This window comes from Papio anubis, chromosome 5 (assembly GCF_008728515.1).
Source record: "Papio anubis isolate 15944 chromosome 5, Panubis1.0, whole genome shotgun sequence".
Lineage (NCBI taxonomy): Eukaryota > Metazoa > Chordata > Mammalia > Primates > Cercopithecidae > Papio > Papio anubis.
In genome coordinates, this window is record NC_044980.1 from 13165552 (window position 1) to 13182536 (window position 16985).

The window sequence follows — 16985 nt, forward strand, 5'->3', positions numbered from 1 at the left end:
GGAAGTGCCAAAGCACTTCCTTGGGTATATCATTTTCTCTCCAATCCCTCCTACTGGCACAGGCTCTTTTTTCTGCTGGAAACATTTTTTATCAATCTGGTACTCAACCCTCAAGCCTCGGATGAAGTAGCACCTGGTCTGTGTGCCTTTCTATAATTCATTAGAGGATTTTCTGATCTCCTTGGCCTCTACTCACAGGATACTTGTCCAAATCTTCCTTATAGCAATTCCCCATTGAGTTATAATTATCTCTATGTTTATGCCCTGCTTCTAATACAGAACCCGACAGATCTTCAAATTATGGAATGTTAAAGACACATGATGAGATATATGCTAAATCAGGGAACAAATAATAAGCATCGGCCTTGCACTTCTTCAGCAGAAGTTCAATTATCTTCTCACTCTTTTGGAGTATTAACGTTTTCAGTTAGAAACAATGTGTTCCTTAAGTAAGATGAATGTCTCCTCTACTACTAAAACCGAAACCAAGTTAAACAGCAAATAGTCCAATGATTAATTCATCTTTGCAAGGAACTTCTCCAGAATCAGTGATGCCATACAGATTACATAATTTAGACATACCATACATAATGTATCTATATTGTTTAATATTTAGTGCTCCTTTCGTTCAAGTCATTGCATCATGTGCATTTATAGTTTATTGTTAACAAAAGGCAGCTTCGTAACTGCAACAAAAATATTACTGAGAAAAATTTGAGAGAAAGAACACAATCATTTAAAAACATAAAAATCCCAAAACAGAATCTTAATAGCATACACAAAAGACCACGTGGTAAGTCCTGCAGGTTGGAGTGGTCAGTTTTGGTAGAGGTAGGTGTTAGCTGAGAACACACTGTATCTCAGTCTGAGGACTGACTGGTAGAGAGTCCTGAGAGACAGAATTCACTTCCTTCAATAACTGAGGAAACAAAGACCAAATCCAACACGTACAGGGGCCCACAGTAAATACTGGCAATCCTCAGCAACCACCAACAATGTACCAGTGTTGCATCAGTAGCAGTGCACTGAGGTTCCAGGAACTGCCTGAAAGCCCACCCAGGTACCTCTTTGCTGGGTGGGCTTTCAGGAGGCTCCTGGAATCTCAATGCACTGCTATGTATTTTGCATTCCAACAGCCAAGGCTCTGTGACATTTTGGAATGTCTACGGGATGCCAATGTTTTTAGAAAGAGAGTCATCAATGTCTGATCGGAACTAGAGAAGACAAGAATAATCATGAACATGGTAATGTCCATTATCCTTAGATGACTTTAGATGTAAGGCTTAGGGACATCTGGAAATGAAATGCATTTATTTAACTTCACTAAAACAAATCTGATTCCAAATGGGAAGGTAATTTATGATTGGAATTGGGATGACTTCGGCACATAGAATATAAGAACATAAGAGTTGGGTTTGGAATTATTTTCTATTTATTGGGAGACAGTGTATTGTATTTTGTATTTACTGGGAAATGGCATGGTATGTTGGGAAAATTGGGCTTTTTTAAAGCACGCCCTGACCTTAACTCTGAGTCCCATCACTTGCCATCTTCATGACCTTGGACGTTTTTGAATTTGAGCCCTGATTTTCATACAAAATACAGATAATAATAACCACCTCTCAAGATCATTGTGAAAGTCAAATTGCGTAACATATGTAAAACATACAGTGCAGTGCATAACGTCACCTAAAAATGTTTTCTTTTTCCTCTCTGGTCCATTAATGTAATATGTTATCTCTAAAATGTTCCCAATAATTAATAAAGCAGTATTTCCTCCTATAAAAATATATTATTGTATCTGCCTTTGCATACCTCATGGGCATTCAAATGTGTCACCACTATTTAAATGGGCCACTCCAGGCACTGACCTTGGCTGCCCCGTACCTGTCATGGCTCTCATCAACGTGTGGATGCAGGTGGTCTTCCCAGCCCCACTGGGCCCCAGGGTCATCATCCCATGCCGCACCCTCTGCGTTTCAAATAGCTGGATGACCTTCAGTTTCCAAGGAGGATGGTTGATTAAACCAGCTTCTTCAACCTGAAAACATAAGAGAATCCCCACATTGAAACACAACAATGACAGCCAGGCACGGTGGCTCATGGCTGTAATCCCAGCACTTTGGGAGGCTGAGGCAGGCGGATCACAAGGTCAGGAGTTCAAGACCAGCCAGGCCAACATGGTGAAACCCCATCTCGACTAAAAAATACAAAAATTAGCCTGGCATAGTGGCGTGAGCCTGTAATCCCAGCTACTCAGGAGGCTGAGGCAGAAGAATTGCTTGAACCCAGGAGGCGGAGGTTGCAGTGAGCCAAGATCACACCACTGCACTCCAGCCTGGGCAACAGAGCAAGACTCCCTCTCAAAAAAAAAAAAAAAAAAAAAAGAAACACATCAATGACAATCTCAATGTACCATTGTGCTACCAAAATAAAAAACACACACACAGACATGGGGAGGAAGGAGGAGGATTTACTTTTTAATGAGTACACAGTTTCAGTTTGGGATGATAAAAAAGGTTCTGAAGATGGATGCTGGTGATAATACTTGCTCAACAATGTTAATTCTTCTTAAAAAGGAATAAAATGTAAATTTTATGTTGTATTTTTACCATAAAAATACATTGCATGAAAACTACATATTTACATAGACAAGTATCTGGCTGAATGTAGTGAAGATGTTATCCCAAACTAATAAGAAATAGCCGCATTTATCTTTGGGAATTGAAAACATTTATATAAATATTCTATTGAATGAACATCTGAGGAGCAACTTAAAGACTCAAATGGCAAAATGCATTTTAAATGTTTAATTTAAAAGGTGATACTTCTAACTAGAAAAATGGATCACATACTATGTTGATTAAAATTCCATATAAATTTCAAGCTGTCTTTATATGTCCACTGCAGAGTTTCTATCTATCAACGCATGTATGGAAGTTACTCTGTGCCAAATATTATTCTAAGATCAATCTTTATAATAACATGATGGAAATCTTTATAATAACATGATGGAAGGGATACTATTAACATCTTCATTTTACAGATAAGGAAATTGAAGCAGAGTGACTAAGCAATTTGCCCAAGATGATTAAGCTTGTGAAACTATGGAATGTGTGTTTAAGCCCAAGAAGTTCAAATCCACAGTCCATGCACTTAACCATCATGCTATGCTTGAACTCACAGTACACAATGATTTCAATTTTACTTAAATACTTGTTTATAATAATCATGTATCACTTTATGCTATGATTTGCTCTTCAAATTTTTATATGCAGCAAATTACTAACATAAGTCATCATATTAATTACTTAATGCTTAGCTTTTTTATATTTTTAGATTTTTTTTAGAGATAGAGTCTCATTCTGTCACCCCATGTTGGAGTGCAGTGGCGCGATCACAGCTCACTGCAGCCTCAAAGTCCCAGGCTCAGGTGATCCTCCTGCCTCAGTTGTGTGAGCAGTTGGGACTATAGGCATGTACCACTGCACCAGACTAATTTTTTAATTTATTTGTAGAGACGAGGTCTCACTATGTTGTTCAGGCTGGCTTCAAGTAATCCCCCAACACTGGCCTATCAAAGCACTGGGACTATTGGCATAAGCCACCACATCCGGCCCAATACTTAGCTTTTAGGTAGTGTTAAAATTAGTTTAGCCAAAAAATGAAGAAACCACTTGCAGACAAATTATCACTCTTGCCTGCTCAGGAAATTTAGACATTTATGTACCACATTTTCAAAGCAAAATATACACTAAGTACTGTCACATTTGATTTCCTTGTTTTGTTTTGTTTGTTTTTGAGACAGAGTCTCCCTCTGTCACTCAGGCTGGAGTGCAGTGGTGCCATCACTGCCCACTGCAGCTTGGCCTCCCAGGCTCAAGTGATCCTCCTACCTCAGCATCCAGAGTAGATGGGACTATAGGCACATGCCACCATGCCCGACTAATTTTTTGGATTTTTGGTAGAGACAGGGTTTCACCATGTTGCCCGGACTCAAACTCCTGGGCTCAAGTGATCCATCCACCTTGGCCTCACAGCATGCAGGGATTACAGGCATGAGCCACCAGACCTGGTCACATTTGATTTTTATTACAAATGTTTTCAGGGAATTGAAGTGCAATTTATAAATATGAGCTAATCGCCACTTCTATAAAACATTTTTTTCTAAACTCTTCTTCATAGAAAAAGAAATTGAGGCATAAGGTTTACATAATTAATTTCCATTCCTAGGAAGACTATAAAAAGTTGAAGCTGCACCAAGTACTATGGGAAGTCCAGACACAACCTGATATACATAGTGTGGTGGGTTGCCCCACCCTACCCACCGTATCCCACCGCCAGAGTCTGAGCAAGAAGCCACAAGTACTGAGGAAAGAGAAGCCACATGAGATCACTGCAAATAACATGCAGAGGCAGGAATCCAACAATCAGGCAACACAGCAAACACCAGGGCAGAGCCAAGCAAAGCCAAGCTCCAGAGAGGCAGCCAGATGAGCCCCATCCACACCCTGCTGACCAATCACATTTCATTTCTGAATCTGGTGTGGAATGGTTTCCACCAATAACAGGGCTACTCGCACATGACTAGCTGACACATGGCTGTGCAATGGTAGGAGACCCAGGGCAGGGGGAGTTTGACCCATGGTGTGCATTGGCCTCCCTTAAAACAGCAGTGTTAGCCTCACTGTTGTTATTTCTGCTGCTCAGAGTGCACAGGTTGGAGCCACAGCAGCCCCACTTTATTCCCATTAAATTCAGATGAAACAGACACCAGCCCTCGATGCCCTGTGAAGCATATTACCTGTCTACTGATTGCTGCTTCCAGTTCAGGGTAATCTGCCTTGTCCAGAAGAATATTTGGAAAGAGATCTTCAATCAAACTCAAAAACAAGGGCTCATCCTCATCAATCTAAAAAAGAAAATAATGGGAAATCAGACCAATTATTCTGGCACAAACATAGCAACATGCAGATAAACTGGAAATGCCCAACATGGTCCGGGTTATTGCAATGTAGCCACTAACAAATAACGTTTCACCTTTATTGAAGTTAAGTAACATTTCCCTCATCTTTCCCATAAATTAAAAAATAAATAAATAAAGAGGAAGAGAACAGGGAGAAAGGAAAGAAATGGAAGGAAAGACAATACTGTCTATGTGACAATCTTTCCATAAAATAGTCAGTTTTGGGGGATACCATACAGTCTACAATTTCTAATTTAAACTTAAAAGAATTTTCAAATTGGAAATTAATAGCAGGTTTGTGAACTGGAATTTGGTGTATACTTTTAATTTAAAATAAAAACCTATCATTTTGTCAACCTTTACATAGATCCACGGATAGTGGGCATTGATTATCAGTCTCTATTGTGAAATAATAGTGTGAAACTATCACACACTTGTAGAATTTACACATCATTTTCTACCAGGCTCTACCAGACTCCAAAGGTGAGATTTGAGTTCTAAAACACAAAAATGATTCAAGGTATTTGGCATCTTAACATGTGTATTTTTTTTTTAATCCATTTCAATTCTACTGGAATAGGCACATTTTAGAGTGGATAGGAGTCATTACCCAAAAAAATGTCTGAAAAAGTATAATTTAAAGTGATGCTCTCCAGCACTTTATCTGACAATTAGGCATCTTAAATGAGCTTTTTAAATAAATATTTTGGAGTCTCATATATGGGCAGTTAGTTGAACTGATATTCAAGTAGGTGGAACATTTCCATCTGTGAGTGTTACCAGTTTAGAAAGATTCATGTCCCGCAGTACACGCATGACAATCGTGGACTCCGTATCCATAGGATTGGCTCTTTTTGCTGCTCCCAAGGTCCGAAGAACCGACAGAATGTTACGCAGGCCAAAGTCATAATGAACCTAGAGAATGTGAGATACATTGGGCTTATTTTCAACATTCAAGTACTTGCAGAAGCCACGTGAATCTGACAGAAATTATATTCACAATAATGAATAAAGGCTGGTTTCCCTTTAGAAAATGCATACACACAATGGGGTAAAAGATTTCTATATAGATGTACTTTTTGAGCAAATAGGGAATATCCCAAAGAGTCCTCCCATGTGCCATCATTAGCTTAAGCCCTTAGATCAGAACTAGCTGCTATAGCTTGACAGGGAAAAAGGAATAAATTTCTTCTTGGAGTACAGACATCCCTTTGGGTTTATTCTTAATCAATCATACATAAGGAAATTTGCTCATCTCTCTAAAGTTAAAATTCAGAACCAGAATTAAACTGGGACTGCACTCATGACTGTCATATACATAGAGATATATGTGTCTTTTTCGTGGTAAGTAAGAACACAGGAGAATCGGGGAGAAAAAAAGCAGCTGCCTTTCAGGATTACCTGGAGGAGGAAGGATAAGGACAAATTAGAAAGTCAAGCTCCCAGCTTTGTCATTCCCTTACTATATATTTATAAAAACTCAATTATGTCAAATTTCCATATATAAAGTGAATAATCAAAATTTAATTATCCAATCATTGTGGAAAACAGTAAGGTGGTTCCTCAAAAAATTAAAAACAGAATGATATGATCCAACACTCCCAATTCTGGGTATATAGCCAAAAGAATTGAAAGAATGGGCCAGAGGCACAGTGGCTCACACCCATAATCCCAGCATTTTGGGAGACCAAGTGGAGCAGATCACTTAAGGCCAGGAGTTTGAGACCAGCCTGGCCAAGATGATGAAACCCCATCTCTACCAAAAAATTACAAAAATTAACAAAGCGTGGTGGTGTGCATCTGTGATCCCAGCTACTCAGGAGGCTGAGGCATGAGAATCACTTAAACCCAGGAAGCAGAGGTTGCAGTGAGCCGAGATTGCACCTGCACTCCAGCCTGGGCAACAGAGCAAGACTCTGTCTCATAAATAAATAAATAAATAAATAAATAAATAAATAAAAGCATGGTCTCAAAGAGATATCAGCATATCCATGTTCATAGCAGCACCATTCATGATAGCCAAGAGGTAGAAGCAACCCAAATGTCCATTGACAGATTAATGGATAAACAAAATGTGGTATATGCATATAACAGAATATTATTTAGCCATAAAAAGGACATCCTGTCACATGCTAAAACATGAATGAACCTTGAAGACATTATGCCAAGTAAAATATGCCAGTCACAAGAAATCAAATATTATATGATTTCATTTATATGAACTATTGGCAATAGTCAAATTCATAGAAACAGAAAGTAGAATGATGGTTACCAGGGGCTAAGGGAGGAGAAAAAGAGAAGTTGTTGTTTAGTGGGCACAGAGTTTCAGTTTTTCAAGATGAAAAATTTACAGAGATCTATTTCACAACATTGTGAATATACTTAACACTATTGAAATGTACACTTAAAATGGTTAAGATAGTAAATTTAATTTTATATGCTTTTACCACAATAAAAAAGGTGTATAGGAAAAAACTACAGTTATCTGCTGAGGTAATTGGGAGCAGTATGCCTCACTTAATACTAGTCATTTGGAAGATGGAGCACATAAAAATATTCAGATTGAGTTCCCACCTTCAGGGAATTTAAATTCTAATAAAGATAATAAAATAGAAATGTGAATAAAATTGTATAAAAGTAACAATGACTTAAAAGTGTTGGTGAGTAAAATTAATCATGAGAAACTTCCTATCAGAGTTGAACTCAGTTAAATCTGTGTGCATGAAGGGAAAGTCACAGAATGTTCACCAAGAGATCAGTATGGGTCCAGCTATTTTGCACACATTGATTTATTACATTTCACAACGACCTTGTGAACATAGGTGGTAGGAGTGAGGGAAGTAGTGAAGTGGTACTGAAGAAAAGAGCAGGAGCCAGTGATGTGGGAAGTTTTTTCCATTCAAGAAACAGCATGGAAAAAATATTTATTTGAAAGATAAGTGATATGGTTTGACTGTGTCCCCACCCAAGTCTCATCTGGAATTGTAGTCCCCATAATCCCCACGTGTCGTGGGAGGGACCAGGTGGAGATAATTGAATCATGCTGTTCTCATAATAGTAAGTGAGTTCTCACAAGATCTGGTGGTTTTATAAGGGGCTTTTCCCCCTCTTTGCTCAGTACTTCTTCCTGATGTCACATGAAGAAGAACATGTTTGCTTCCCCTTCTGCCATAATTGTAAGCTTCCTGAGGCCTTCCCAGCCATGCTGAAGTGTGATTCAACTAAACCTCTTTCCTTTATAAACTACCCAGTCTCAGGTATGTCTTTATTAGCAACAGGAGAACAGACTAGTAAATTGGTGCCACATAGAGTGGGGTGCTACTATCAAGATACCTGAAAATGTGGAAGCGACTTTGGAACTGGGTAACAGGCAGAGGTTGGAACAGTTTGGATAGCTCAGAAGAAGACAGTAAAATGTAGGAAAGTTTGGAACTTCCTAGAGACTTGGAAGGCTCAGAAGACAAGAAGATATGAAAATGTTTTCAACTTCCTAGAGACTTGTTGAACGGCTTTGAGCAAAACACTGAGAGTTATATGGACAATGATTTCCGGCTGAGGTGGTCTCAGATAAAGATGGGGAACCTGTTGGGAACAGGAGTAAAGGTCACTGTTACTATACAAAGAGACTGGCAGCATTTTGCCCCTGCCCCAGAGATCTGTGAAACTCTGAACTTGAGAGAAATGATTTAGGGTATCTAGTGGAAGAAATTTCTAAATGGTAAAGCTTTCAAGAGGAAGCAGAGCATAAAAGTTTTGAAAATTTGTGCCTGATGATGCAATGGAAAAGAAAACCCCATTTTCTGGAGGAGAAATTAAGCCAGCTGCATAAATTTGCATAAGTAATGAGGATTTGAATGTTAATCACCAAGACAATGGAGAAAATGTCTCCAGAGCATGTTAGAGACTTTCATGGCAGTGCCTTCCCATCACAGGCCCCGAGGTCTAGGAGGAAAAATGGTTTCCTGGGCCAGGTCCAGGGTCCCCCTGCAGTGTGTAGGCATGGGACTTGGTGCACTGCATCCCAGCCACTCCAGCTGAGGCTAAAAGAAGCCGGCATACAGCTTAGGCCATTGCTTGAGAGGGTGCAAGCCCCAAGCTTTGGCAGCTTCCATTTGGTGCTGGGCCTGCAGGTGTGCAGAAGACAAAAATTGAGGTTTGGGAACCTCCACCTAGATTTCAGAGGATGTATGGAAACACCAAGGTGTCCAGGCAGAAGTTTCCTGCAGGGGTGGAGCCCTCATTGAGAACCTCTGCTAGAGCAGTGCAGAAGGGAAACATGGGATTGGAGCCCCCACACAGAGTCCCTACTGGGACACTGCCTAGTGGAGCTGTGAGAAAGCGGCCACCATCCTCCAGATGCCAGAATGGTAGCTCTACTGACAGCTTGTACTGTGCACCTAGAAAAGCCACAGACACTCAATATCAGGCCATGAAAGCAGCCAGGAGCGGGGCTGTACCCTGCAAAGCCACAGAGGTGGAGCTGCCCAAGACTTTAGGAGCCCACCTCTTGCATCAGTATGACCTGGATGTGAGACATGGAGTCAAAGCAGATCATTTTGGAAATTTAAGGTTTAATTACTGCCTTATTGGATTTTGGACTTGCGTTGGGGCCTGTAGCCTCTTTGTTTCGGCCAATTTCTCCCATTTGGAACAGGTGTATTTTTTACCAAATGCCTGTACCCCCATTGTATCTAGGAATGAACTAACTTGCTTTTGATTTTACAGGCTCATAGGTAGAAGGGACTTGCCTTGTCTCAGATGAGACTTTGGACTTAGACTTTTGAGTTAATGCTGGAATGAGTTAAGACTTTTGGAGACTGTTGGAAGGGCATGACTGTATTGTAAATTGTAAGGACATGAGATCTTGAAGGGGCCAGGGGCAGAATGATATGATTTAGCTGTGTTCCCACCTAAATCTCATCCTGAACTGTAGTTCCCATAATTCCCACATGTCACTGGAGGATCTCAGTGGAAGGTAATTTAATCATGGGGGCAGTTACCCTCATACTGCTCTCATTATAGTGAGTTCTCATGAGATCCGATGGTTTTATAAGGGGCTTTTTCCCCTCTTCACTCAGCACTTCTCCTTCCTGCCACCATGTGAAGAGGATGTGTTTGCTTCCCCTTCCACCATGATTGTAAGTTTCATGAGGCCTTCCCAGCCATACTGAAGTGTGATTCAATTAAACCTCTTTCCTTTATAAATTACCCAGTCTCAGGTATGTCTTTATTGGCAGCATGAGAACAGACTAATACAATAAGAATGAGTGAGTAAGGGCTCCAATAAGCAGAAGAAACCAAGAATGTTGAAGACAAAATGTTAGGGTCAGACTAACCAGAAAGGCTCAATGGCCACAGCCAGAAGAATCTGTGTGTGTCTGAACACTCACAGGAAAAGAACTTTTGAGTAGGAATGGAATTAGGTTGAACCTGTGGGTATAAAAAGTATTAAAGATTCAAAGAGTTTGAAATAGAAGCCTAAGTGATAAGATGGAACAAAGGTTATATATGTTAGGAAGTGTTATTCATGTTATAGTCTTATGTTTACTGCACTGTGTCATTATTTAGCATATATTTTTAGTAATTTTCACTGATATGTACTAAAAAATTGTGGCATGATGCCCACCTCCTTGTGGTCATATCCTTACATGATATCACCTTGAGAATAGGCAGGACTTGTGATTTGCTTCTTCTAACTAATAGAATACAGCAGAGACAACAGGTTGTACATGATTATGTGTGTGTGATTATGTGGTCACATTAGACTGTAGCACTCGTTTTGCTGAAAACACTTTCCTCGCTGACTTTGAGAAAATAAGTGGTCATGTTGGGGAAACCCATATAGCAAGGAACTATGCACTGCCTGTAGGAACTAAAGGTGGCCTCCAGAAAACAGCCAGCAAGAAATCAAGGCCCTCAGTCTTACACCCTCAACCAACAGAATTCCACTAACACCCGGAGTGAACTCAGAAGTAGATTGTCCCCATTCGAGCATCAGATGAAACCACAGCCCCAGCCAATGCCTTGATTGTAGCCTTGTTAGACACAAACCACAGGACTCATTTCAGCTAACTCCTGACCCACAGACACCATGTAGTAATAAATGTACATTGTTACAAGACACAAAGTTTGTGGTATGATTGTTAGATGACTGTTATGCAGCAACAGATAACTAATGCAGAAGTATATGTTTAATTCCACGACTTTTAACTATGAAACCTCATGATGCCTGAACCTGCAACCCTAAACAGTCGAGGAAACTAGCAAGAAGGTTGCAACATATAAACAAGACAGTTAGCAAACCTTGGTCAAATACTCAAGTGAGCTTAGAATTAGGAAGAATAAATCATTGAAAGGCTCCTACAAATAATGAAAACACATAACACACATGACAATGAATCTATAAGTGGTATAAACAGCCAATGTTAATATCCATAAATCTTTGGCTCTTAAACCAGTGCACATAATATTCACTTCATTTCTATGCTGTAAATATTAATTTATTTAATGTATTTCTTAATAAAACTATGCATATAAAATTACTTTTGTAGTAATATACCTTTCTACTTAGCATCAATAAAATCCTTTGTCAACAAGCCTAGTCTAATATTTCTCAAAATGAGAACATTCTGCTGAATAGAAAAATGAAACATGCCTAAGTGCATAAGACCTCCAGGATGACACACCTGCTTAGAAAGCTGCTCCTCACACAGTTTATAGAGCGTGAAAAACTTCCTGGCCAAAACAACATTGTCAATGAAGCCACAACTAGCCAACTTCACCCTTATGATAATCTGACGGTCAGGCACCATCATGGCCACTGAGCGGAAATTAATCTTCAAGTTTTCAGGGAGTTCCTGCCGTCCGGCATAGCCAGGATTCTAAACAGAAAATAAAGTCCAAGGATGAATGATGCAATCAAGCACAAGTCAGCATGATATTAAAAGATTCACTATGTACACACAAGTCTGGAATGACAATCAGGGAACTCATTTACATATCTCACTCTCCTTTTACCTGGACAGGCTAAATCACGAGTTATTCATATGATCTTTGCTTAACACCAAAGGGTTTTCAACAGGAGGTAAAGTTACAATCCCAATTTCCATTCAGGAAAATAGATAAATAGATGACATATGACCAGGGAGATGCATGAAAATTGTGATAAGAAGGCTGAAATTCAGTAGCTTTTCTAGCCACTCCTTACCATGGTTAAGAAAAGCCCAAATTCAGGGTTCATAGTCACATTATCTCCATCAGTAAAAATAAAAGACTTTTTGTGCTCCTTTTTACATGTCAGAATAATGGAAATTTGCTGGGCTGCAACCGAGAGAACTGGTAGATCAATACGGTTAAATTCGTCAAAACAACCCCAGGATCCAGACTGTGCCAGTCCTTGGAAAGGAAATTAAATGAAAAATCCAATTAGTATATAATTTTGGAAAACCAAGAAAAAGGATATTATGTAGCTGCCAAAATGAGCCAGATGTAAGTTCATTCAAAAGAAAAGTGGAACAAATAGATCTATGCATCAAGTGACCCAAAGCAGCTCACAATTTGGCACTTTACCTGTAAACACCCAAGCTGCAGTGATAAAGGAACATCCAAAAAAGGCAGGAGATAGTAACATTTGGTCCACCCAACCTGGCAGGATTGAAGATTTTCCAAAAAATTTTACAAAGTTGAAAATGATTCTAAAATGTGGCCAATTGTTGAAAACAAATTTTAGCAAAATATTCCACCTTGGCTGAAATTTTTCACCAAATTAAAAAATATAACCCATACCTTTAAAAATCCGTCCAAGTCCTCGGAAATCCATCTGGTCTGAACAATTGAAAACCACAACGTATTTCCCTAGGCATCGTCCCATGTCTTTAGTGGTTTCTGTTTTGCCTGTGCCTGCAGGTCCAGCAGGGGCTCCTCCCATGCTCATTCCCAGAGCTTGAGCCAGCGTGATGTAACATCTGCATGGGTAGAAACATCACTAGAACCAGCCCCCAGGCACCTGGAAATACTTGAGACCTCACAGTGACATGAAACACACACAAAATTAAAAACCAGAAGGCCACTGTCCCTACCTAACATTTCGAATACAACATCCTAAAACACACTTATCCTTATCAATGTTAAAACATGTTGAAGAAAAGGAAGGGGTAGTCTATGATCAACTAAGTTTAAAAACTCCTTAAAAGGTTAAACAGCTTTCTTTACTGATGATTTTTCAGGCTTTCTTATCATAATATACAGAGAGAATCTCCAGGTATAAAAATAATACATTGCATTTCCAAAATGTATTTGGCAACACTTTTGCAGAGATCACCCCCCATCTAAAAAATACGTATATATATAAATATGTACATATAAATATATATGTATTTTTTCTGTGAAACAGATCGGGATCCTTTTAAATAGATTAATCCCCTTTGAATCTAAGAGTTGGCCATTTGATGTAGCTGGGATTTAAAACACACATTGCTAAATAATCACATCTTGAATCTATTTCTGTGAGTAACTACTAAACTTGCACATGCTTTCAATTGCATCTTACTATATGAGATTAACAAATAAAAGATTTGGTGAGAGAATACAAGAATGCCTGCAAACGAAAATTTTTCACCTGATAGCTTGCAGATGAATTACTTGTTTGCCAGCACCACCTGGTGTTACCAAAGGAGACAAATTAGAAAGCGGTGCCATGTAGTGTTTTCTTATGGCCAAACTATGAAGCATTCATCTGGACTTGAAAAAGACTTCCGGCCGGGCGCGGTGGCTCAAGCCTGTAATCCCAGCACTTTGGGAGGCCGAGACGGGCGGATCACGAGGTCAGGAGATCGAGACCATCCTGGCGAACACCGTGAAACCCCGTCTCTACTAAAAAATACAAAAAACTAGCCGGGCGAGGTGGCGGCGCCTGTAGTCCCAGCTACTCGGGAGGCTGAGGCAGGAGAATGGCGTGAACCCGGGAGGCGGAGCTTGCAGTGAGCTGACATCCGGCCACTGCACTCCTGCCCCGGCGACAGAGCGAGACTCCGTCTCAAAAAAAAAAAAAAAAAAAGAAAAAGACTTCAAGGAAATGAAGTGACTATCCAGCCTGAGCAGTGGAAATGAACACTGAGTGCACCAGCTGGGGGTGGTTCCAGGTTCTCAATGTTATTGGAAACGAGTGCTATAAAGGCAAGTAAATGACTCAGTCCTTAACGTATGCAGAGCCTGGATACAGAGGAGAAGACCCGGGCATGAAATCTGGAGGACGCCTGCTCTCACTTTGATTCTGCCTTTTCACCCAAGGTCTTATTTCTCCTGTTGCATTTTTGCCATCCCTTCCAGAGCAGAGTGTGTGACAACTAATAGACACCACAGTGTGATCCATATACATCATCTTGTTTCATCCCAGAGAACCCTGGAAGGAAGCTACTGTTCCTTTGCCCCACTGTACAGAGAGGAGGAAAAAGTCTCACAGAGATTGACTTTTCTCAGGATTGCGGCAGGAGAACTGAGACAAGCCAAGTCCTCTCACTTTCCAGCTCTGAGACAAGCCCACCCTATCCGGGAAAGAAAAATAACTAATGGGCACTAGGCTTGATACCTGGGCGATGAAATAAACTATACAACAAACCTCCGTGACACAAGTTTACCTGTGTAACAAACCTGCACATGCACCCCCGACCTTAAAAATTAAAACCTGAAAAAAAGATTAAATAAAATACCAAACACATAAAAAGGGAATCCATGTCCATCAACTCTGATCACTCAGCTGCTCTGTTACGCAGACCCTTGTTCAACTGAGATGACTGGATTCATAAACTGAAGAAGTAGCAAGTTGCTTCAAATAGATCAATCCTATTTACATGAAAAGCAGGTGGGCATGCCTGGAGACTTCTCCCTGACTCAGCTAGGTGAGCCTTCAGACGCACTTCTACACTGGCACCCAAACTGCCTGTCGGCGACAAGCATGGATCTGTCAGAGCATCTCCCTGTGTGTCTAGAGAATTCTATATGTGGGTGTACCTCCCTTCTTGCCTCCCTTCTCTGCTTTCCTTTCTAGTCTATCGGCTATTTTCAAAACTATTTCCATTCATGAACAGGGTTTGAACTTTACGTGTTTAAGTTGCCTGTGGTCAACTCCATTTTAGTTTTCTACCTTCCAGTTAAACTGCTATAAACCCTCTGCGGTCAGGAACTAGGTCTGGTTCACACTTGTACCCTCAACTACTTGCCTAATCCCTAGCACCTTGTACTATATGAACAACATCTGTTGAATAAATGGCTTGCACTGATCCAGCCATACATTCTTATCTGGTCCCTCCTGTCCCAACAGCTACAGGAATTAGAGATGCAGAATGTGACCCTGATGCCAAATGAAAAGCGACTGACCCCGTGACCCAGGCTCATTAGCACTCGAACTAACCAAATCTATCACCAGCATTCGTCTTAAGTATCCATAGCACTGTCGGTGCGTTTTGTCACAGGTAAACCAGAAGTGGTTTCAACTCCTGTTGGTTCTAAACTGCTGAAAAGTTTCCTAAGAAACAACGGTAAATCCGTCAGCAGGGTATATTTGTTCCTTGAGAACTTGGTTTAGTTACAGACTCTTTGATTATAGGACATGCTTAAAGAGAAACCAAAGAAAAGGTTGCTAAAGAATGTGTTATCATAGGCCAGGCGCAGTGGCTCATGCCTGTAATCCCAGCACTTTGGGAGGCCAAGGCAGGCGGATCACGAGGTCAGGAGCTCAAGACCAGCCTGGCCAACATGGTGAAATTTCATCTCTACTAAAAATACAAAAATTAGCTGGGTGTGGCAGCACATGGCTGTAATCCAAGCTACTCGGGAGGCTGAGGCAGGAGAATCGCTTGAACCCAGGAGGCAGAGGTTGCAGTGAGCCAAGATCACGCCACTGCACTCCAGCCTGGGCAACAGAGTGAGTGAGACTCCTTCCCAAAAAAATTTTTTTAAACTGTTATCAGCAGTTTTGACAAGCAACAGTGATAGCAAGAATAATACTAACAACAAACATTTGCTGTGTCATGCCCTGTGCTGGGTACTTATGCTGCCTCTAGTCCATGCAATGATTCCAAAACAAGGCAATCAGGGAGGTTAGGTGTCTTGTCCAAGACTACACAGCTGCTATGGACAGAGCTGAGCAGTCAACACTCAAAACTCACAGAAGCTGTGGGAATGTCAGAGAAAGGTACAAGTCTTGTCTACATTTCTTATCAAGCAGATAAGATGTCTCCATCAGCCCTCAATTTCCTCTGCCCTCTGCTTAAGTGACAGCAGTAGTCAAGACAATTCTAGTCTTCATTAAAAACACTATGAGTTTTGGAGAAAAGCACTGTATGTTATCACATTATAATAGCTATTTTATCATCTGAAACGTCTGCAACTCTGTCCACACGGCATTGAGCTTCCCCGAATCCAGGGAGCTGCCACAGTTGTTAAATTCACGTCAGTCAGTGAAGGGATGATAACATGTCAGTGCCTCCAACATTTGACTTTTTTAAAGTATTAATTTCAACAAGGAGTTTTCTCTTGCAAAAGGGAAGGAAATCTTGCAGTGGAATCTCAGTTACTGTCGAAAATTAATAACTCACTTCCCACACAATCAAGTTAGTTAAAGAAAAATAAACAAGTGGGCATTTAGGGTGAAACAGACAAACTTCAGAATCCCTTCACTTACATATTTAAAAATCCTTATTTTGCTTTCAAAGTTCTCAGGTTTTTTGACATCAAAAGATATACAAGATAATGAACACAGTGGAAGAATCAGGTTGCAGAAAAGACTGTAAACTATGATACCTATATGTGAAACTGAAAAAGGATTTTGATATCTAAGCATCCACAGTTTTCAGAGGGATAGAAAATAAACTGTTGATCATTTTGAAAAATAGAAAAGTTTTCCCTCCCACACATTCTACTTCACGTTCTTCTGTACCATTTACATTTTTCACCATTAAGATGCAATTTTGGAAATAATCACTTCTTTCATTTATTCAAGAACCATTTATTTAGCATCTGT

General features: G+C 40.2%; 1 protein-coding gene across 1 annotated transcript in view; it reads right to left on the reverse strand.

Moving 5' to 3' along the window:
- DNAH5 (dynein axonemal heavy chain 5) overlaps positions 1-16985 on the reverse strand; it is a 239087-nt gene that overhangs the window by 125436 nt on the left and 96666 nt on the right. Inside the window, exons 36-41 of the mRNA XM_031666810.1 lie at positions 12752-12930; positions 12174-12361; positions 11653-11847; positions 5747-5881; positions 4805-4912; positions 1888-2041 (exon numbers count right to left, since the gene is read on the reverse strand). Of these exons, the coding sequence (XP_031522670.1) occupies positions 1888-2041; positions 4805-4912; positions 5747-5881; positions 11653-11847; positions 12174-12361; positions 12752-12930 (959 nt within the window). The remainder of the gene's footprint in view (positions 1-1887; positions 2042-4804; positions 4913-5746; positions 5882-11652; positions 11848-12173; positions 12362-12751; positions 12931-16985) is intronic.